Below are 22789 nucleotides of genomic sequence, written 5' to 3' on the forward strand. Positions count from 1 at the left end.
CAAAGGCCTAATTATTCACTCTATTTGATTCTACAGACTAGCACGGTAAGCGCTAACTGTATGCTTAGTTTCTCGGCATGTCTACCGCTGTCCGCGGAGAAATGAAACATGCGCATAGGGCCTAACTTATCACGTTTCATGGTAACTTACCACGGAAGGCTTAAACTCTCTTAGACTGTGACAGACTGTGACAGTTGCTGACGACAGACCGTTCAGTAAGCAGGGGCGCACATCCACAGCCACGAGAATGAATACGAAGGCATCCGTTCAAGGCTTTCGAAATATTTTCTCGAGGTCTCGTAATCTGTCATTTAGTATAAACAACCCGTTTGTCCAACATGCCTTTGCGAGTGAGAGCATCACTGAATAAAGGTCACTGGTCACCGTCTGTGTCTTGGGCAAATTTTTTGTGGTTCTGCTAATCACAATTAGCTTTAGCGGTGGCATCGGCAATTGTGTTCCTCAATTTAAAAGACAGTTTACCCTGCAGTTTCAGAAGAAACGCTTTAACATTGCAACGGTTCACTATTCTTTTCAGTCTATGCGCAAGTGTTGGACAACTCTGGCATATACCTTGTTTTGCTTGCTTTCGCTGCAAAATTGTTGCCCTAACTAGAGATTCGTCACGGATCACAACACATAGGAAAGGATACTCGCTGTCACGTGTCTGTACTTTAAAGCGACCCGCCGCGGTGGCTTTATCGGCTGTGACGTTGCGCTACTAAATTAAAGCACGAGGTCGCGGCGGCCGCATATCGATGGGGGCGAAATGCAAAAACGCCCGTGTCCCGTGCATTGGTGGCACGTTATAGAACCCCAGGGGGTCAAACTTAATGAGGAGTACCCCTCTACGGCGTGCCTTGTAATCAGGTCGTGGTTTTGGCGCAGAAGACACCAGAATTTTTTTTTGTACTTTAAAGCTGGAAGGAATACTAGGCACAACTTTTCAAACGCGTTTGTCTGCTGAGACTGAGCTATTGTCGTGTTTTGGCACTTTTCATTGAAATTAATTATAAACACTTATACCTGCCATCGGTAATACGTTGGCAACATATGCGACTTCGCGGGGAGTTAGTGCGGTGATTTCGTGCGACGGTACCGCCTGTCTTTCATTCTTACTCCTTTTCTGGCCAATACAAAGGCCTCGCTTGGCGCAAGCGGGGTCTATACTCTCATTTTCAGATGCGTAATATACAAATCTAGCCTAATATTTCGCATCAACAGTTTTTAATGGTAATTTACGGATATTTCTTGGCGCGTGTGGTATGCCATCGTCATCGTACTTACTATTACATGTCGCGTTGGCACCATGAGACACATGAAAAAGAATACTTCGTCCCCACCTATAAGCGTCCACCCGTAATCCGTGGCGCGTGAGACAACTGTGCCGCCGTCGCCGTCGTTGCGACGTCATCGTTGAGCCATCCACCGACATTTCCAATAGCACTTATAGCTTGTCCTTTGAGTGGGCCTCTACATCTTCATTTTCTTCACTGTCTCATTAGGCCTGCAACTCAAATTGGAGGACGCGGTGGGATTATCTTGTTTACTAGCGTAACGGGTCTCCGACGTTGCAACACTTGTCGTAAACACCAGGTCGCGCAACATGTTGGCGCCGCGCTCGCAGATAGGGACCAGAGCGGATTGAAAGACCTCTCTCGATCTATCTCTCTTTCTCCTCTTCTCCGTTGCCAGAAGAGCGGTAAGAAGACCAAGGTCCCGGTCGGCCTTGACTCATGGCCGCGAGCTGGACGCCCCGCCAGCAGCGTGGCTCGGGGTGGAATTAAAGAGAAAGCGAGAGCGTCCGTCCGCGGCCGGGAAACGCAACCGGTCGCCGGGCAGCTCCGAGACACGCACAGCACGTGTGTTTTGCCGCCGCCGCGGAAGGCCAGTTCGACCCGGAATGCCAGCAGGGGCGGCCGTGTCGCAAGCGGCTTGCCGCCACCGCTAGTATCTACCAGCTCTTCGGGTGCAGGCGCAGTTTGTGATCGTGAGGAGAGCGTTTGGCATCGTGTCGTCTTGTGGTTCTGTCTCTGCTGCGACCCGACCCGACGAAAGACTCTCGAGAGTCGCTTCCGCCGAGTCTCTCATCCTGAATTATCTGTGTGTGGCAGTAGCGGCTTCCTCCTGGACCAGTCTTGCTCCTGGACCAGTCTTTCTCCTGCGCCGTTCCTGCTCCTGGGCCAGTCTTGCTTCTGGGCCAGTTGGGCGCCTGGGTTGGTTTTACAATAATCGCCCTTATGCGAAGCATCACCACTCGGGAAAGTGCTCCTTTTTAAGCAGTGAAAGAAGTCCTCGTGTTCTGCTGGAGAGTCGCCCTTTTGTGTGGTCTGGCTGTTGTCTCAATCTCGCGTTGTACGGAGATTTCCGGTTGTCAGCGAGCACTTCTTCGGGTTATACTCTAAGCGCCGGAGTAGTCGCTCACGCTTGGATTACACCCAACAGAGCTCCCCGGCCACTTGTCAGTGATGTCCCCCATCGGAACGTCCGATTTTCTTATGGGAAACGCCCCTTGTGAAACGTAGCCGTGCTTCGGCATCGGCTGTCGTCTGTGACGACCACCCGGTGGGCACTACTTAGCGTCTCGTACGGGTTGACTGAGAGAAAGTAGTTTGTTTTTGCTTTCTCTTTGGAGGTCGTTCGAAGTGTTGTCATCAACAAGTGCTTCTTTGTTTGCACCTCCTGTTTGGATTACCTTCGCTTCAACGAGCCGTCTCTAACGCGACGGCCAGACACCGCCGGATTTCATCCCGTGGTTACGCCAACAGCTTGACGCTTCCTCGGTGCTGCAAAAAAGAGGATTAGTGCTGGCATCGTGAATGGTGTACTTGTGAATGGTATGCATATGCCCCCTTGGTTCCGAGTACAATCACTTGTGTTGTCAAGGGGTAGCGGGGGGATTAGGATTGCTAAACAACCTTTAGCATTTACCACCTTCTGCCGTTAGGCTCGCTGGATTTTGAGCACCTCTACAGTTTACAATTGTACGCGGGATCACCTACTAGCACCGTGGTTCCGTGGACACAAGAAGCGCCACCGAAGTTCGCTGTTCAACGACAGCACTTCAATAACGTCGCAGTAGCCAGGAACACGTGAGCAATGGCTGACGTGATAACACACAGCGTTGGCAAGGATGCGGTTGACTGCGCGTGCCCTGTGATGGAAAACCCCTCGTCGGTCCAATCACCAGTGCAGGCTCCAAGAAAAGACAGCGCCTCTGGTATTGAGACGTCTGCGGAAAGGTCAGAGTTCTGAACATGTCTTTCTGTTTTGATCATTTGAGCGCACAAAATTGAATCTCTAAGATAAACCATAACTATACCCGCATACCTATTTGTAGTTGCAGTGTTCAAGTTGTAAAATGGAAGCAACCTTTCACGAGAATCTTTTCTGAAATGTCTTTTCTGTTTATTTCATGTGCCCATAAGAGGTTGCAGAGTTTAAAAAAGAAGACATCGCTATAAACATTTGGTTTTGTATGGTTCACAGGTAGTAAACTAGCTTTAAATACTGCAGAGTATTTCGCAAGATGTGATTATGTATCAGTGTATCAGTGTCGCTAATCACTTTTACTACGAGAATAGAACAACAGAGTGGTTATTGTCACAACATCGGCGTGGCGTTTGAAAAAAATAAGTGACCGTTCGCGTGCGCATGTGAAGAGAGAGAGATAGAGAGAAAAAATGCATAGAAAGGCAAGGAGGTTAACCAGAGGTAGTTCCGGTTGGCTACCCTGCACGGGGGAAAGGAGTAGGGGGATAAAAAGAAAAAGAGAGTGGAAGGGGGAGAGTGCACCTGTGAAATTGAACTAAGAATCAGTATACTGAAAGCCAGGTGGCACCTGCACGTGAAGTTTGTTGAAGGTATTTCCGTCGTTTTGTTGGGATGACGCCTGCTGGGATGACGCCTGGATTGCGTTTCCAAAGAATAATAGTGCCCCTATATAGTCAAAGTTGCGTGAGACCTACACATCACTCTGTGGCAGTTTTTCACGCTCATACGTCTGATAAAACGAAGACGGATGCCCGCATAGGCGATAAGACCTCGATGTCGGTATTGTGTGGTCGACGCGTTTACCTGGCAATTGCGACTGAACGGGATCCAAAGTTTCTTTTTCTTTGCACACTGTATACGACCTACAGAACCAATTTCTTGGCTCTCGTTTCTTAATTCATAGGTGTTTCAAGTCGTGTTCAATGCGAAGCCCGTTTGTGGTTCACTCATCTTGCGAATTCACGTTTGAATTAGCCATTGCACGCCCCCGTCGCTCGGCGGCCCATAAAGCGGTGAAGGCACTTTTGTGCTTCTTGAGGAGGACGGGCTTGTGTCAACGCCTGTGACTATATATATTAGTGCAATAACACACGCGTCACCGAACTCACCACTAATTTCCCTTCTTTCCTTCCCTCCTCTCTCTCCCTGTCATCCTTGTGTTCCCCTTTCCCATTCCCCTGGTGTAGGGTAGCCAACCGGACGTTATTCTGGTTAACCTCCCTGCCTTCTACCTTTCTCTTTCCTCCCCTCCTCAATCATATTCGCCGGTGCACGAGTTTGTGCAATTGATAAAGCGCACGTACGTAACAGGCGCTTCGGAGATCTTGGCACAGCTTGCCCCCAAAATCTGCGAATCTAAAGTTACTCAGAATTGGGTGTAATGCTATTTCATGAGAGATGAAGGCTGACTGAAGAATGAAATAAGTATGTGTGTGGGGAAGGGGGGGGGGGGGGATACTCTGGCGGGGAAAGGAATGAACGCGGTGAGGCCTGTAAGTTATCCCAGAAAACAACAACAACAACAACAACAACAACAAAAAACGCAACATCAGGCAACGGTCGCGTTGCAGCTGAGTTAAAACAGCAGCGGCTTCAAACTTATATCAAGAGCGCTGTATCTTCCACATCTCTAAAGAAACACGTTCCCATTACCTACTGCGTCCTGTCGGTCTCGCTGAATTGAACGCGCAACGAAAAACATAAATACTCAGTAACATCCATCCTTGGCGAAGAGCCAGCAGTCAGTGCCAAGTAATATCTTGCATGAAATACGGCTTTCAGACAACCTTCTCCCCACGCCGCGCACATGTACTATTAACGAGGGAGGATCGTAGCTCGTGACGATGCTTGCAACATCGATAATAAATCTAACTAAACACAGGATTGGGATCGCCGCCAGAAAGATCACCGTGAGGTTCGCTTGTTTACAAAGCGACAGAAGCATACTAAAGTGCTTTTACGGATTAACTTTTTTTTTGCTTTTTAGACTCAGATTATAAATGCGCATCAACATGAGACACACACGGAAATAGGCGCATGCATAAGTGGGCACAATGCATATACAGGGTGTTTCGGTTAACTTCGGCCAAACCTAAAAAAATATGCAGATACTACGTAGCTGCACAAAAACAAGGTAATGCTGTTTAACGTCGCTTGGAGATACTTTTTTGCAGCACTCCTAATTAGATAATTACTTTTAATTAATTAATTAACTTCTCAATAATTATGATTAGATGAAAAGTGTAAATGATTAAATTGTAGAGCAACATGAGAAAGTCCCGATACAGCTTTCTGTTGCTCAATACGTGCTACATAAAGGTGTTTTTCCGAGCGTGAACCTAACCCCCGAATGCACGCAAAGTGCCTCGAGCGGCCAGTCGCGCGGCAATTTTGCGTGTATTCGCAGGCTTCTTTCACGATTAATTAATTAAGACTGCTTATCTAATTAGGCGGAATGCAAAAAATAATCTGAGTATCTCCAAGCGACGGAAAACAACATTACCTTGGTTCTGTCCAGCCACGTGGCATTTGAATATTTTTAAAGTTTGGCCCAAGTTAACTGAAACACTCTGTATACCCTTTGCGCCCGTACTAGTACCATTTGATGAAATAATCACAAAACTAGGCTACTCGAGGTCACTTTGTGTTCAAAAGTGTGCTTCGACAATTAAGAGCGAGTCAGTAACATTTGCCAAACGCCATAGCTACGCAATTTCTGTAATTTGGAGCTTGCCGAAAGGAGTGTGAGTCGAATCATGTTAGTAAAATGAGGTACGTTAGCTTTGTGCGGATGAACGGGACGAGACGAGTTAAATTGTGTCTTCCTGGTGTATCACAAAAGCTGGACAGCTGGTGGTCACCGTATATTACATAAAAAAGACAGATGCCTCAGTGCTTTGTCAGATCGTGCAAGGAGTGAGAGCTCAAGAGCTGTTATTCCTTGCGGTATAGATAGCAATGCTACCAATACTACAAATGATAACAAAACTGTTGTCTGGCTATATAGTATAATAACTGAAACAGATTTACATTGTTGTGTAACACTTTGTACTGTGTGGTAAGGTCTCGTTCCCATGCAAATATGACGCAGTTTACAAACGGAGAAAGTGTAGGTGATGCAGTGCGATAATATTACCGCGCATTAATAACAGCTGTGCTGACTGACTTTACAGTGATACTCTATGAGAAAAAGATTGGTGGATCCCACACGTATGTGGCAGTCGGTGATAAAGGAAGCTTTCTTTGACGAAGATGATGATGATTATGATAACCTTTCATGTTTCGTACCCACTAAGGGGGATAGGCCAAGAATCGGGCGGATGTTTAGTTAAACATCCGCCCGATTCAGCTTGTCTGCTCTTCTTCTTCAAACACACTTCTTGTGCGCGTGTGTGGTGTTTATGTTCTTGCTTGGTTTGCAGAGCGCACGCATGACAACCTTTAAATACAAATAAATAATTAAGTTCGGAACGATCATTTCGCACACTTAAAGTGCTTGATTTACACTACGGGTCATCTTTCGAGCTCACAAAATAATATACACAATTGCGTCGAGATCAACTCTTCTGCGCTGAACACTTCGAGATGAAAGAACGCTTCGAGCCTATAGATGCGAGACTGTGTGTGCAAGAATCCAGGCGGCGCTCCTCGAAAAGCAGCAAGAGTTCGATTTCCCGCACTTTTCCAGTCCCGAAGCTCGCTGATTACAAGCTTGCACCCGGGACGCGGGACTGGGCGTAATAAACCTGGAGCTCAGATTAGACCAGGCGCATTCGTATAGCCTCCCCCGTTGCCATCATCCTGGGGTGACGTTCACCGCTATGCAAGGAAAACGCAAAAAAGCAGCAGAAATCGCAGCTCGAGCGTTCAATACCCGGTGAGGAGAATGTACACTGTTTACTCTCCACTGGAATGCGCGCCATCGACGGTATACCCGCGACTTCATCCAGGTGATCGGTTCTCAGGGAATCCGTCTATCTCTTCACCGAGGATCCCACTCATTCTTGTTCTCTTATTGCGCGACACATGGAACACGGCCATGTAATCCAACCTTTCGTCCTGCTCTACACGTTCGCTCGGTGGTCCGCTTCAATTAAATGTCCAGGTACGTTCGAGCCGCAGTAGTATAGTATGCAAGGAAACAAAAAAAATAATCCATCGATGCTATGAAACCGGTCGATCGATGTGTGCTCAGTGTACTTGAAAAGCGAGCTGGGTTTGCCGAGTCCTTTTGACCTACATGGTGCTTATTTCGCCGTGAGGCCTGTTCGATTAGCGCGGCGATTACGCTCGCTTTCAGCGAGATACGTGGTTGGTTGTGTGGCGTGCTTTTTTTTTTATTTTTTTTTTCTACGGGATTTCGCCCAGGTACTGAGCATAAGATAAGCCGCTGCATTGAATAGCGCGCGTCGATCGCTACGGGTGTGCACAATTAAGTGACAGCAGCGCTAACAAAAATATCACCGCCAATCCACTCCTGTGAAGGTGGTTGGTCAGCGAAGCTCTAGATATGTTGCGTCTAATGTTGGGCAACTTGTCAAACACCGATCACATGATGTGCGCCCATTACGCACATTGCTCTTCAAAGGGATATATGACACAAAAACACGTTTCAATGAAGTTGACAATACCTTCATTTTATTTATTACATTGAAATGACTGCTATAACTGCTTTGTGGTCGCTTTGATACGCACTGATCTTATACGTTCTTATTTGAGAAATGTTTTTGGCCAAAGTTAAATCGATGCATGACCCGTGTGCGATAGTTGGTTGACTCGGATCGTTTAAGTAACCGAGGCCAAACTCTTCCACGAGGTGGGTGAACCACTGCTTTGTTTCCGATTTTGAGATGTCCACGTTATAGTCTCCAAGTAATATTCAGGCGGCAGTTTCTGTTCACTAAGCGCCATCAGGGCAGCCTGCATTGGGGAGGGGGGGACTGTTTCGAACTTTAAGTAAAACTGTCGCAGTACCACGTGACACCGGTCGAAATAATGCCGGATTGACACGGAAAGGAAAGAAGGAAGGAAGGAAGGAAGACAAGGGAAAATTCTCCGTTTTGTCTGGCACGCGATGCAATAAAATCTCAGTGAACGGAGCCTGTACAGTCCGAAATTTTCACAGCGTACCGGTACCGCAACTTATTATGAGACATACGCTAGATTTCGCCTTGAGATGCTGTCTGTCGTTATTATTGTGTTGGCCCGTAGTCGGGAATTCACAGCGCGTAGCGGTAGCTACGGCTTAATTGCTTCGAGAGATTTGCGAGATTCCGCTAAAACATCGTTCATCTTCACCATATAATAAGACACGTGCGATGAGGCATATGCAGAATTTACCCTCACACGCACTCTGGTGGCAGTTTTCTTAGACACGCTCATGTTGGTGGTGCTGTTGGCGCTGTCTAGACTAATTTGTCCGGGTCGCATTGAAATCCGCCCACACCGCTGACAAGGCGCGCCATAATTTTATTTAGCTTCGCGTGTATACGGTTCGGGCATTCTCTCATATATAAAGTGCGGGTATCATACACGCGGCTCGCCGCACAGACGAGCCCGGGCCAAAACCCCTGAGCACACACTACGCACTCAAAGTGGACGCACGCTCGCGATGCACGCTCTTTCTCCACTCCGCTTGGCGGTTCGCCTTCTCATATGACGGCGACAATCCATCAGCGTCCGCAAAGCCCCGGCACACAGCGCCGCGTAGCGGGGCACGCTATCGTTAAGGCATGTATGCGAACAGCGCGACAACAGGCAGCGTGTGCGGCGGCATTGAGTGAGTACGGCTGGGCACGATATATAAGTCTAAGCAGGTCCTCGGGGAACTCTTATTGTTGCGACCCGACAACGACAGTACACTCCTGAGGACGCCCGCCGCTCTACAACATACCCCCCCCCCCCCCCTACCCCGCCTAGACCTAACGGGCCTTTCGTGACGACAGCTGACAAAGCGTCTGCTTCCTTTTACCCGCGTGCAAACACAAAAGAGGATGCTTGCGCAGGCATATCCTCGGCAATGAAGTGGGCCGGGGGGAGGTCCAGACGGAGCGCAGGGATTATAACGCAATTCCGCACTCGCTTTATGCATACGCAAACAGTAATTCACTCCCATCCACCGGCGTGTCACGGAATTCTGCTTCTGAAAGTAAAAAGATATATTATTAATAACGGAAAGTAAAAAGGGAGAAAAGGAATAAGAAACGAAGAGCGATGAAGCATACCTTTTCTTTTGAGAAAGTAGAGCATTCTTACTTCGCAATGCGTAATTAGCAGAACCTTAGTGATGATTGATGAATTAGTTGATTGATTGATTAATTTTTCAGACCGAAAACGACATACGAACTATGAGAGACGCTGAACCTGCACTGCCGAGAACGTTTATCGGAACTTCAAAGGCTTTGAAAAAAACATCAAGTGTAAAAACGGGTGCCCAGTCTTTCGTTTAGGCTGAAAGGACCCGAAGGTAGGCCGACCAATTGGTGGGGACATCTCTCGATCAACCATGAGTATGCAGAATGTCGAATGTCATTCCTTGGCACGTTGCTTCAGTCAGCCCTGTAATTCTATAACGGCTGAATCAAACTGCGCTTTCAGTGAGTCAGTGCGGTTTCATTTTGTTTGTATGTCATATTTCGGCATCAATCTAAGGATGCTTGTACCCACCAACTTACACACAACTTAATGACTGCCTAAAGATTTGAACCACCGCAGTGGCTCAGTCAGCTAAGGCGTTGCGCTGCTGAGCACGAGATCGCGGGATCAAATCCCGGCTGCGGCGGCCGCATTTCGATGGAGGCGAAATGCAAAAACGCCAGTGTGCTTGCGTTGTGGTGCACGTTAAAGAACCCCAGGTGGTCAAAATCAATCCGGAGCCCTCCACTACGGCGTGCCTCATAATCAGAACTGGTTTTGGTGCGTAAAATCCCAGAAAGAAGAAGAAGAAAGATTTGTCCAAACCTTATCGACCGTGCACGAGCGTTGAATGAACTTTCACTAACTTTGTCTCATTGTTCGTCGTGCAAGAAGTGTCACACCCAGGGTCTGCAATAATTAACCGCGATGTCCCTGCTTATCGCAGCTTCTTTTTGCCGGATTATGGGATAGCAGCTATTGTCCTCAAAGTATAATCTTAATCGATCGCTGCATGCAGGCCATGCTGAAAAGGCTAAGCTGCTGTGAACTCAGTTTAGGTGCAAGGCGTGGTACGCACCGTAAAACCATAGTGACTTCTTGGTGCGCTAGGGGGCATTCTGTCCGGCTTCAGTGATTCAGGAGGTCGCGCCTGTAGAAAATAATAATAATAAAAGAATTGCGTAGAAACACAGACGGAAGAAGGAAAGAAAGTCATGAAGGTTTATCAGGACTGAGCCTGCTAGGCTGCCGTACACTAGTGAAATGCGAAATTGGCTTCTAGAATGACACTTCAGCAATTAGCGAGCTGCGTGCAAGGCCCTTTCACACACCGACTGTAGCACTACATGGCCTCCCAAGTACTAGCAGCTGCAGAAGGCCACAACGGCATTGCTGCGATACTCGATGTCAACATGGCCGAGTGACTCGCTGCGACGAAGCGCTGATCGATTCAGTTCACCCGCAACACCAGGAATGGAACCCTCGACCTGGTGCTAAGCACCAGGACGGCATAAACACTAAGCCACCGCGACGGTCTCGCTAAATTTAGTCTCTGAATGAAAACGTAGGATACGACATGAGACCATGGCATAGTGATTGTTAACAGGGGGGATAGTGTACGCAGTTCGGAAACACCGTCTCATCCCACCAAGGCTTGTTTAGTGACTGCAATTATGGCGTCGTGTTTCAACAAAATAATCCACGTTCTAAATATGAGCAAAAGTGATGCGTAAGTGCAAATTTGAACCAAATCGCCAAAGAGGGACGGATTCAGCACGCACGATGCGCCGAATCATGCGTGTTGCGTCTTCTGGGGAGGCATTTATATGTATATAACTATAGTAACATCAAAGTTTGCATGTGGGCTAGCGCACTAATATGTCTCTAATTTACCTAGCGACGAGAAAAAAGGAATCCTCGGAAATCTAGAGTCTCCGCCGAACAAACGAAACTACAAGTTCCCTATATACCTCTGCTTATCCAACAATATATGACAACGCGACCTTACGTCTATTCTGGCTTTTCGAGCACCGGCATCTAGCAGTCGAAGCACTCTTCTTTCTGCTGCGAGTTAAGGCCGGCTCATCAGTCGGCGAGACAACCGTGATTACAGTGCTCCGTGACTGCTGTAGGGCTTATGAGAGTCTTGAGGGATACAGACAGCAAGAGTGTAATGTTTAATTCAAATATTAAACGTTCGCATTTAGATTACAAACATGAAACCTACATAATAGGCATACAAAGGAGTATAACAAGGCGATAGCTCTCGCAAAATTCCCCGACAGAGACCACCATCGCTATTAAATGCTCATTGTGTTATTGCAGTTCAACCATCAGGCGACGGGTCAATCGAAAACCAGTCTTCGTGAATGAAAGCGTCGATCGGCTGTCGAATCCAAAACACCCGTCCCGAAACCTAACCTGTTCTCGACAGCCTTGCTGCAGCGTCCTCTTTCCGCCTGCTTTCACTTTTAAAATAGCACTTCACGCGTGTTCACAAACATATGCTGTCCCCTTCAATTTAAGCTAGCGTGGCTTATCTTTCTTGAATTTTAAAAAATTTTTTCTTTTCACTTGCCTGTGGGCCTTGGGCGACATCATAATACCGCTACTTTCGACATGAAGCACGCGACGTAGCTCGAAGACTGACAAAAAGAAGAAGAGGTCCCCGGCGCTCAGCAGCCCGTCAGGTGAAATCACGCGAAGCACAGGAGGGAGAGATCAATGGATCGATCAATGTACGGGTGGGTGGCCGACACGGGTGCGGACAGGCGAGCTCACGCCGGTCGTTGATACCTGCGGCGTCGGCCCAGTTCTTCAGCTATAGCGCTGACAGCGCAGCTTTTACAACGAGCAGACCTGGTCTGGGGGTCCCCTCCTTACCTGAGTGTGTCCTCTTAAAACCGACACCCCGCCCCCTCCCACTTCCGTGTTCATCGACGTGACGGCGAGATGTTACTTAGGGAGGACGGGCGATGGAAGCTGAGTGCGCCCATTAGGGTATATAGGGGCGTGTATTTTACGAAGAGGAAGGTGGTCGTCAGATCGCCTTGCGTCGCTCGTTAATACGCGCTATTTTTCCGGTTCTCTCTCACTGTCATCGCGGTGTGGATTAGGCTCGGCGAGGATCCGTTTAATCCTGTCACATTAAAGAAGTGGGCTTCAACGACTGCGGTTGAGTGCGTACGTGTGTGTGTGTGCTTGTGGCTTCGTTTGCGCGACTTATTATGAGCCGGGTCCGGGCGTCTTGAAGGTATTGCCGAGGACACGCTGCGAGAAATGACTTGTACTGAATCATTACTCGGTGACGGCTAAATCGGAAATCGACAACCGTTATTGTAGCCGTTCAGTTGGCTTTGAATGGATTAAGCTGAATTATTTTATATAGTTGACGCTGTGCAAATCAGGTGTACTTATACGAAGGCTATACTTACTGATTTCTACTATAGGGGGCTGGATAGCGCATCGAGCGCCCTCGACGGAAGCCAGCCTTCGTCCCGGAAGTTGGCGCTTCACAACTTTGCAGCGACACTTCGCGTGCATGAGATTTCGGTGTATTTCTTCTTTTTTCCCCCTTGAAATGCCTGCCTGGTGTTCCGAAAACTACCGAAGCAGGCTGCAGAATTCCTTAGGGAAGGCGTCCAGAATTCCCTATCGCAGCGTCGACAGCGCCGCTAACATGAGTGAGGCGCGGTGAAAACATCGGTGATTAAGAAAACGCTTTATGTAAGAAAAAAGAAAGAAAGAAACTATCGCATATGGGTTCTTATTATCGTAAAGAGTCTTACCGGACAGGTAGAGACAACAACACCCTATAAGACGCGCAACAACCACGAAGAAAAATTGTTACGGCCGCAATAATATCCGAGCGCACGCACCAGTGAGTGCTGCATACATTCTGCATACGACACCGCACTTCCGCTGGCTTCATCTGCGCTCGGCGAGCGCCGAAGCGGCATCTAGCAAAACATAGTAGAGATCATTGGCTATACGTGATTGGCGATAGCTTGTAGTATAGTCTGAAAGAACGAGACACAGCGCAAAGGTCGGGACGAACACTGAGACAGCGCTTCGTCTGTCCCAGTCTGCACGTCCCGTTCTTTGCGCTGGTACTCGTTTTTTCAGACATGTACCATAACCAGACCAAGTTAGCACTTTATTACAGTTTATTCGTAGTAGTCCTTTTCTTTGGCCACACTGCATGCTAACGCAAGCACCCTTGACAAAGCATGTTCGTACCTTAAGCTGAACTGACTTCTGCGATTTCAATACGAATTATATCATGGCACCCATTGTCTCGACTCGGCGCTTATGTGGCTTTCTGCTGCTGCGTACAAGGTCGCGCATTCGATTCCTGTAAACGGCCGCCACATTCCGGCGGGAGATGCATGGATTTGCTTCAACAGATGTCAATGCTTAAAATCGGCCTGTTGTGCAATTACCTTACCTCCTGACATAAGCCCGGGCTTGATTTGTCACTGAAACACTTTTAACATTCCGCATTGCCTTATCAGTTAAGCTGTATTGCAGAATTTTCCGCACAACTATGCAGTATTGCTTTCTTTTTTTTGTCCACAACACTGTAGCTCGATAAACGAGCGTACGCATTTAAATATAAATCGGCTACATAAGTAACTACGCTGCTAAACTACAAATCGCTCAAATACTTCAGCTGCATTAACCGAAATTTGGTACCGTGTACACCCGTCGCACGATTTATACGTATGTGTGTCGCAATTGATGCTATAATGTCATTGTCTTACAACGTGACAACGAAACTCAAACCAGTCGTTGCAAGGCGCAGATTTGAGCCTAGTTGGTGACATATCATAACGATACCTGGCCGTCGCAACGCTTTGCAGTGGCCTGCGTCTTTTTTAATGAGTAAATGAGGAGCTGTTTTCACCAAAAAGTGTTGCCGGCTATTGCTTTTCAGCTGAGAAGCATAGAAATATATCACAGGTTAATCAACATCACACTAGTTTAAAAAAATAAACACAATTTTAGACCATTGACTGTAAAAAAGATACTTCGTCCATGGCCAACAGTGGGCCTTCAGAAACGAGCACTTCTTTCTTTGAAAACGTTTTTCGAAGATACAAACATTCTGGGGCAATATTAAATTTCAGGTTATCGTAATAAGCTAAATGAGTGATATAAATGTTGTTTTGCGTTCAACATTGACTTAAGTGGTGATTGTGTTTTTTACGCTTTGTGAAATTACTTGTGTTCTGTGTTTCGCAGTGTAATTACTTGTGTTATATATTTTGGCCATTCAAAATATTTGACTTTATATATGCACACGTGTATTGAACTCATATAAAAAACTTTGTGATACAAATACTGTTGGACTGCATTGTGTTTATACATCTGGTTTTCTACTGAGTGCCACATTTTGTGACATTATTCACTCTTTTTGCGCATAATTGTTTCCGTTGCGAAGTAACAATAAGTAGTCGGTGACGCCATAAAGGCGGCAACCTCTCTTGTTAATCATTTCAATAAAAATTTAAATGGTATTACAATAAATTCTAAAGGAACGAAATTTAACAAAGAAGAAAAAAAGCGTGAAGTGTCACAAAGACTACAGATACATTGCGCACGCACAGAAAGTCTCAAAAGAGAAAAATTGGCACAAATCACTGTCTCAAAACTACAATGCATACACTGCCATAGACGTCCTGCTATCTTCCTCGAAAAAAAAAAAAAAAAAAAAAAACAGGGCGATGACACATACACACGCACGCACACGAGAGAACGCACAAATACAAAGATAAAAGCAGGAACACAACGAATGTAGCCAGGCAACCTCAACAGAAGGTTCGCTTCGACTTGCTTCTTCCAAGAAAAACTGACAACTGCTTCCTATTCTTGGACTAATTTTAGCAGCGCTTCCATTAGTCCCTGTCTTGTTTTCTTTCTTGGAACACGAAGCCAGCGAACAAGCCGAACAATATTTATGTATGTGCACTGTCCGTTTCCCTTCCTAATGCATGTAGGCTCTCGCGGGCCTTTCGCTGGTTTACGTCCCAGATTACCTCGCAGGCTGCACTAGATTGCAAACTACGCTTGGTTATCATTTCCGTTGGTTCAAAATGCACGCTTTTGCACGCTTGCTTTTCTATTCGTTTTTGTTTTATCTTACTTTGCGTTCCTTGATTCGTTTATTTCACTTCTGCTGAAGGCAGTAATTTGTAACGCCGCTTCAAACCCTGTCTTTAGCGTTTCAACTTATCATAAACGAGATTTTCGTGTTAGTGACGCTAAAAGGCAACGTTTTGGCGAAAAGCGTACAGAAGAAAAAAAATTCTGAGACGCAGTATGTATATGAAAAAAAGAAACAAACGCATGACGAGTAGCCTAGAATGAAGTTTTGAGCGTCAGACTCGGTACGTCGGGTGGTGGTGTCGGTCAGCCGCAGTTAGTATTGCGCCGAGTTTCTTGCTTTTTTTTTTCTTCAACGCGTGCTTATGATGCAGCGCTAGACTCATGAGGTGGGCTTCTAATAAAGCAATCGCAGCGCTTTCAGTGCTGTAGACACTGCAGTGGAAGGGAAACGGCAAAATGTAGCAGTGAATGAGACATCAATGCTGCAAAAGTAAGTATATGGTGTTTAAAAATGAATTAGGCTGCACAACACCATCGCTGCGACAGACAGCTTATTAAAATAATTACCTGTACGAAGCATTGCATAGTGGACGGTGAGGTTTTGCTCCGTCTGTCTTCGTGTAACAGAGTGCTCCCGGCTTGTATAGGACTGAATTAGAACAAAAAAGAAAATAAGACATAGAAATCAGTAAAAAAAAAAAGGTGCTTTTGCTGAGCTCTCACGTAATTTCAACATCAGAGCTCCGTGCAAGAAGTATGGCTATGACAGATCTTAGCAAGCGATCTCATTAAAATGTAGAACAATATGTATTCGTCTATCCTGAGAACTTCTGAGGGGAATAGCACGCGAAGATTTCACTTCTATCGCAAATAAAGGGGGGAAAAAAAGAAAGGAATAGAAAAGAGAGAACGAAAGAAAATTTACACGTCAGAACTTTGACTTCATCTTAGTCACTTTCACTTTTTGTTTCTATGAAAGCAAAAGGGAAAGATTGAAGTTCTACAATGTTAACTACCAATGCATATGTCATCAGCTCCTATGAAATAGAAAAGAAAACAAACAAAAGAAGGTAAGACTTGCATTGCCTAAACGCCATTATCTTGCAGCCATGAACGACATTTTTCGCGTCTGCTGGGATCTTTCTTTAATTGGACCCTAAAGTGGCTCTTACAACAAAGAAAGAGATATATTTAATGACTTTAGCGAACACAGAGAGGCCAGGAAGGCTGCAGGCGCGGCTTATACTGCCCATATGAATGTGGTGACAGGTGCAATATACGCCTTACGCGCTACCACCTACAAACGACGAATTGTACGTCGAAATATACTCAAGGTTATTTCTAAAGTTTCCTTGGCCATGCTTATTATGTGCATATCGTTCGGTTACTTCAAACAGTGGCGCGGTCTTCATCTCATCATAATCGGCGTCCATCAGGTTCTAGTTCTCATATACAACATCAACGCGATCGGAACCTGAAGCTTTCAGAGGTGCTCTTAGCTACATGCATCGATAGCCACCTAACCGGTGCGGCCATGAAGTGATTTCAAGGTGTGCCTCTCCGTGGTCACGCCATCACGGCATTCGTAAACAGATGTCATCCGAAATCAGGGAATCTTACCACCGTGCTCTTAAAAATAGGCACACAAACAAATCTGAATGACTGCGGTGGCCATCATCGGCCACGAAAGAGCCGTCGTAGTAGGGCATTCCATTCACGAACATGTTCGGCGTGTACTTGTGCCTGTGTCATATAGCCTGATGCAGCGCATAATTGCGTCTACTTGTTCGTTTTAATGCAATAGAACATTGAACTTCCCCGGAATGTGTCAACCTGTGACTGCACTTCTTTGACCTTTCACTGCGCTTTCGACTACCACCTCGTCTACCTCGATGCGACGCAACTTCAACGCATCGGTTGTGGCTGTGCGTCGCTTTTATAGATGTCTACTGTTTTTGAATCGGCACGATGAAAAATGCGTCGTGGGGATTGGGGATAGCCCATAGTACGTGTCCTAATCTATACTTCCCGTCTTTCGGTCGCACATTAACTTCACACAGAGCATTGTCCAGAGGTTTGAGTGCGTGACTGTGTAGTTCCTTTGAGGGTCTTAGAGAGGCCTACGTGTAATCATGTGTACGCGCACCGTCACTGCAGTTGTCGCAGAAAAAGAAATACATCCTAAATATATTTTGGGGCGACGCGTAAGCCTATCGCATATATGCCGCAGCAGCTTCATCCACGGCTCCGGTTGGATTACATAACGGTAACGTAACGCACCGACTGAAATAAAACACAAGATGTGTAAGGTTCGCAACCCGACATTGCATATGGGAAGAGATGAATAGCTTTCACCTACGTTGTCTCATAAATAATGACCCTGTCTTCGACTACAAGAACTTCACGGTTAGCAAATGAACGCATTAGCGCTCACAGAGCGTGTAATTTGACGAGGAGAAACAGGTCGCAGGCATCTACGCACGTGGGCATTGCGACGAAGCCTGAACACTCGTATAGAAACGAAACTAAATAACGAAAAGGTGGGCATGAGCAAGTAAAACTTTAACAGTAGCAGTGGAAGTGAAAACTTTTAATAAGCAGACCCGCCTATAGATCCGCCGAATATGTCGCCGAAAAATTCCATGTAACTATCAAGCTCACAAAAAAAAAAAGCAAACATAAAACGAATTTCGAACGCTGGGGAACGGAACGCCGCGCGCTTGCCTGGCTACCGATACCGTAGAATTTGAAATCGAGATGTTTTCGTTTATTTTAATATTTTTTTATTTCTTTACGTTTCTTTCTATTATTATTCACCCGCGTCTTCTGAGCTGTAAAGTATCCTGCAAAGTCCCACGAACAGCGTGTTCACTATGTACGTTTTTTTTTCTTTCTCTTTCGCCCCACCTGATTTTCCGGAGGAAGGACTTGACAAACCCGAGGCCACCGAAACAAACACGCAAACTGTATATATACATCGTTGTCGTGCATATGCAGCATAGACGAGACTACATTTTTGTCCACCCTTTTTCATTGTGAAACAAGATTGTGCCCCGCGCGTGTCTCTCGGTATTGAAATTCGTTATACTCCAAGAATCTCTCCCCTATATGCCCTTAATTTATTTTTTTGGGAACGCTGTCCCACGGAGACCGACCCCCCAGATCCAAGAATCAGTGAGCGAAAGTATGATGCTGCTGGCGGTGGCTATCGATTCGACCCTTTTTCGTCGAAGCCCTATATGCGCACGCGTATACGCGCCCGTCTCCGAGTATAGTACATATGTGCCTCCCTGTTTATTCCAGGTGCGGCCCGGGCCGTCTTGTTCTTAACGGAGTCCGGACCTTTACGCTGCGTGCCTTCTGAGCATCGCACGCGAGGCAATCATGTTAGCGGTTGCCCCTTTCCGTGCGCCTTTCCTTTTTTCTCTCTCTCTCTCTCTCTCGTGACAGCAGTGCATGCCCGAGAAACACAGCGATGTTTGCCTTCGCGAGGAGCAGACGCGTTTGCTTCTGGCATCATATCGAACGATCCGGGCCGAGACTCGATGTTCACTCCGTGTTCACGACTCCGTGACGAGTTTCAGGTCCGATGCGGAATATGAAATGAAATTTCCGTCGCGTACCGCTACTACAACTACTACTGCTTCTACCGTGCTTAGTTTGAAACTGAAAAGGTAGCAAATATGGATGCGCGGGGAGACAGTTGCGGTGAAGTATTATTACCTTAATTAAAGGATTTGCGTCGACAGTGCGTGTCTGTTGGTTGTGCGAGGAGAGAAGGTGTGGTGTTCTCGGTAACATTAGGGGAAAAAAAGGTCAGATTAAACGTTTCATTGATGGTATGTATGCAAATATGCGGTGACAAGTCTCCAGGCTTTGCCGCTTAATGTGCATCTAAGGGCATCTGGTGCCGTAGCCGGTGCCATCGCTTAGCGTGCACCAGCCCTTCCACCAGTTCACGTGGCAATATAGGACAGTGGACATGCGAACTGGTACTGCCGGTCACTCCCTATGCTGCGAACTCTTTATTTGGACCTCTAATCGCGAAATGGTATTGCACGCGTAACTGCAGCTGTGAAAGTTATAAAGGTATCACACTTCACGTGGAAGTCGGCACAGTTACATGAAAAAAAGTCTTGTGTCGTTCTTCTTTTGGGTCGCTTTTCTTTTCCTTTTCGATCATAGATGAAGAGCGTCAAAACAAGAAAACAGAAAGAGCTGTGTTGTTGTTAAAGGTTTTCCCTTCCATGAGAGTACGTGCGTCTTTCCGCCGAACTGTCACATAAACGATTTTTTTTTAGCCTGTTGAAGAGAGAGGAAGAGAGAAGGAAATATGGAGACGTTTAGCGGAATGAATCCCGTTTACTACCCTATTACGTGTAAGAAGAAATGGGGACGTAAATATCCGCAGAAGCGATTTTTCTCCTTTTCTTTTCTTTTTAATTTCACCCTCTCGTCTCCCCTCACGTTCTCAAAAAGCCGAGCTGACAAACGTATACAGCCCCCTGATGTGGCGGTATATATCACCTGACCGATGCATGCCACCAGGAAAAAGAGACGTAACCTAACAGCGAGCAACTTGACCCGATCCTGCTGCGAGTCGATCGGGACAGGTTATAAGCGACAGGTGGCTACGGTTGACTGGCCGCGGGGCGGCTGATACCGCCGCGAAGAGAAAAACAAAATATAAGTAAAGCAAATGAAAAAAGAGAGAGGGGCGGGTCCGGAGGCACGGGACAAGGATCGCTTTTCCTTCCGCTGCCTTTCACTTTAATCAAGTTCAGCCACGGACGCACGGCGCCGATCGACTCCCTCTCGAGAGAACTGCAGTGCACGCATCCCCTCCCACACTGCGGTCCCTCTTATTCCGTAGAAACCTCCCTTTTCTTTGTGGGTTTGTTTGTGAGAACCGTATAGGGCTTGAGCCGAAGAACCTTGTTTGCAGCGTGCTTGCGGTGCGCCGTATACGACTGCACCCTGTGGTTCGCAATTGTGAATATATGAGGTACGCACCGGGCTTGCTAGAAACGCAAGGCCTTAACTTGGCCGAAGGTGACGCTGTTTGAATGAGGGATTGGGGTCGCTTTGTCGCCGGGCAGGGGTCGTGTCGCGGGCTGATGAGAGAGGATAAGGCGCTGCATACGACTATGTAGAAAGACACAGCGAATGGGCTTCCCTGCGCTGCAAGATTTGAGCCAAACGCTTTATGCAACCGCAGTATACGAAGCTTTCATTCACTATCATGCAAAGAAGAGCGAGCGGCGACGTTAGAGCGCGGCGCGTGCACCTAACGCCCCCATGAACACGACGACGCGAACTCGCCACCCGTAGCGACAGCTGTCGAGGACAGCGCTGCAAAATATAGGGGCTAATTATGAAGTCAGTTGAATACGGGATTGACAAGCGATGAGTTTCGTTGCCTAATTACGATATTTTGTTAGTAATGTAGTATGGTGTAATCGATGCACATAAACTATTTTGGGATGCTTTTGAATGCATTTCGATAATTTACGGTTTCTTTCTGCGTGTATTTGACGGTGATAGGGCAGCTCTTTTGTAAGGCGTATGGGCCAATCGAGTAGTCTATGCCATTCACTACGATCCTCTCATGAAACTTGCCAGTACCGGCTCCGTCATTAAAAAAAAAAATGAAAACGGTCACAGATTTCTTTCGTTCTGCTTCTCCTTCTTCTTCTTCTTCTTTTTTTTGCAGAATTTTACATGGGCTACAACTTTTCGTTTGAGGGGACGCACGCAAACTGGCACCAATCGTAATCCATTGCAATGGCGAATGCATGTGCGGCAATCTTAAATATGTTTTCTATATAAGTAGGACGCGACATCACATTTCGTCTGCGCAATACTGCGCAAGACAAAAAAAAATTAAAAACATAAAAAAATATAAACACAGGGGGTTTTGGTGGTACTCCAAAGCAATCCGCGGAAGCCAAGTGTCGCGCTTACGTATTTCCACAGCCGCATTTCTGAAAGCCAGCGAATGCAGCAAAGTGCTATAATGGAAGTAAAACAATTTATTTAACCGCCGTGTTTACATTTTCCATTAGCGACCGCGCGTCTATCGAACACACTTCTCGACGCATTCTGAAATCTTATATGCATCTATTTATGTCACCGCGTATGCGCGAGCCAAGCTTCGCTTACGACTCAAGTACAAATATTTATCCAGCGGATCTCTGGAGGCTTTGGCAAGAAGCGTTGCCCCGAGGCGTTACTACAACACACGAATTAACATACTATAGTTCTGCATTAAAAGGTGCATACAAATTAATGCAAGTACAGGACCCCCTCATCTCAACTTTGTCTTCCGGCTATCTGGGTGTTGTCAAAGAATAACTAACTTGGTTATGTCACCGTAGAAACACAAAAGTGATCAATTCATTCCACGCACTCCCGATTATCAACGTCCAGAGACACCAAGTGACCGTCGAGGTCCTTCGGGGTATGGGACCTGAGCGAACATTGCTTGACATCTTCTTATAAGGGCCCGCTGTTTAGATTGCCTTTGTCATGTTTGTCAAATCTGTTGCACTGCAATTTGCCTAATTACCAGGGCTAGTCCTCGGGACACGGCGAAAGAAAAGCAAGCGCCAGGTCCTTAATCTTTGTCAGAACAGTTTGCCGAGACGACGGCCGTTTGGAGCTTTAGCCATAATCCTCGATCAAATATTTACGTTAGTGTCAGTTCCGCCGGTGTACTGTAGTGTCCTGCTTCTTTTCATATTACTTTTTGTCTTGCTCGTTCTCTTTCAGCGCCTATACTATTCTTATAATGGATAGCCTCCTAAATACGGACCCCATGCGCAATGACATTTGTTGTATTTCTTCTTTTTGTTTTGTTTTGTTTTCTTTTATCCAGATTTCACTTTTGTTTTTCAGCTGGAGCTGGAGCGTAAATGACCTCATTGCTGTTTCTTATTAGAAATGCACGTGGTTTCGCTCCAAGACTTTCGACAGTCATCGCTAAAAGTATTGCAGCACAAGTAGGAGTTCACGACAAATCGCAACACGTAGCACCACAATCAGGTGGTCGAGTATATCGCCTGCTAGTTTGATCTTCGAGTTTTGTGCTGCATTTTTTAATGTGCTGCTATAACTTTGTTGCTAACGCCTATCCTTTGACTATGCGGTGCGGTCCCTTGTGTACGCATGTGCTCTGCGGAATCTCTCCCTTTGCTTATCGCCTTTAATTTCTTTACACCATTCCTCCTTCCCAGTTTACAAGATAACGAACCGGGAGCTAGTGGGGTTCAGT

At 46.5% G+C, this 22789-nt stretch overlaps 1 protein-coding gene and 1 long non-coding RNA gene across 4 annotated transcripts in view; both read left to right on the forward strand.

Moving 5' to 3' along the window:
- Positions 1-22789, forward strand: part of LOC125944084 (uncharacterized) — a 465938-nt gene that overhangs the window by 93117 nt on the left and 350032 nt on the right. The gene's annotated exons all lie outside the window — the stretch shown is intronic.
- Positions 1-22789, forward strand: part of LOC119446119 (nitric oxide synthase-like protein) — a 407352-nt gene that overhangs the window by 34531 nt on the left and 350032 nt on the right. Inside the window, exon 1 of one of the 3 annotated variants that reach the window (XM_049663917.1) lies at positions 1802-3242. The exons of the other annotated variants lie outside the window; for them this stretch is intronic. Within the exon in view, the coding sequence (XP_049519874.1) occupies positions 3100-3242 (143 nt within the window). The 5' untranslated portion in view covers positions 1802-3099. Of the gene's footprint in view, positions 1-1801; positions 3243-22789 lie in introns of those variants that run through there. 3 annotated transcript variants of the gene reach the window in all.

Source organism: Dermacentor silvarum, chromosome 3 (genome assembly GCF_013339745.2).
Source record: "Dermacentor silvarum isolate Dsil-2018 chromosome 3, BIME_Dsil_1.4, whole genome shotgun sequence".
NCBI lineage: Eukaryota > Metazoa > Arthropoda > Arachnida > Ixodida > Ixodidae > Dermacentor > Dermacentor silvarum.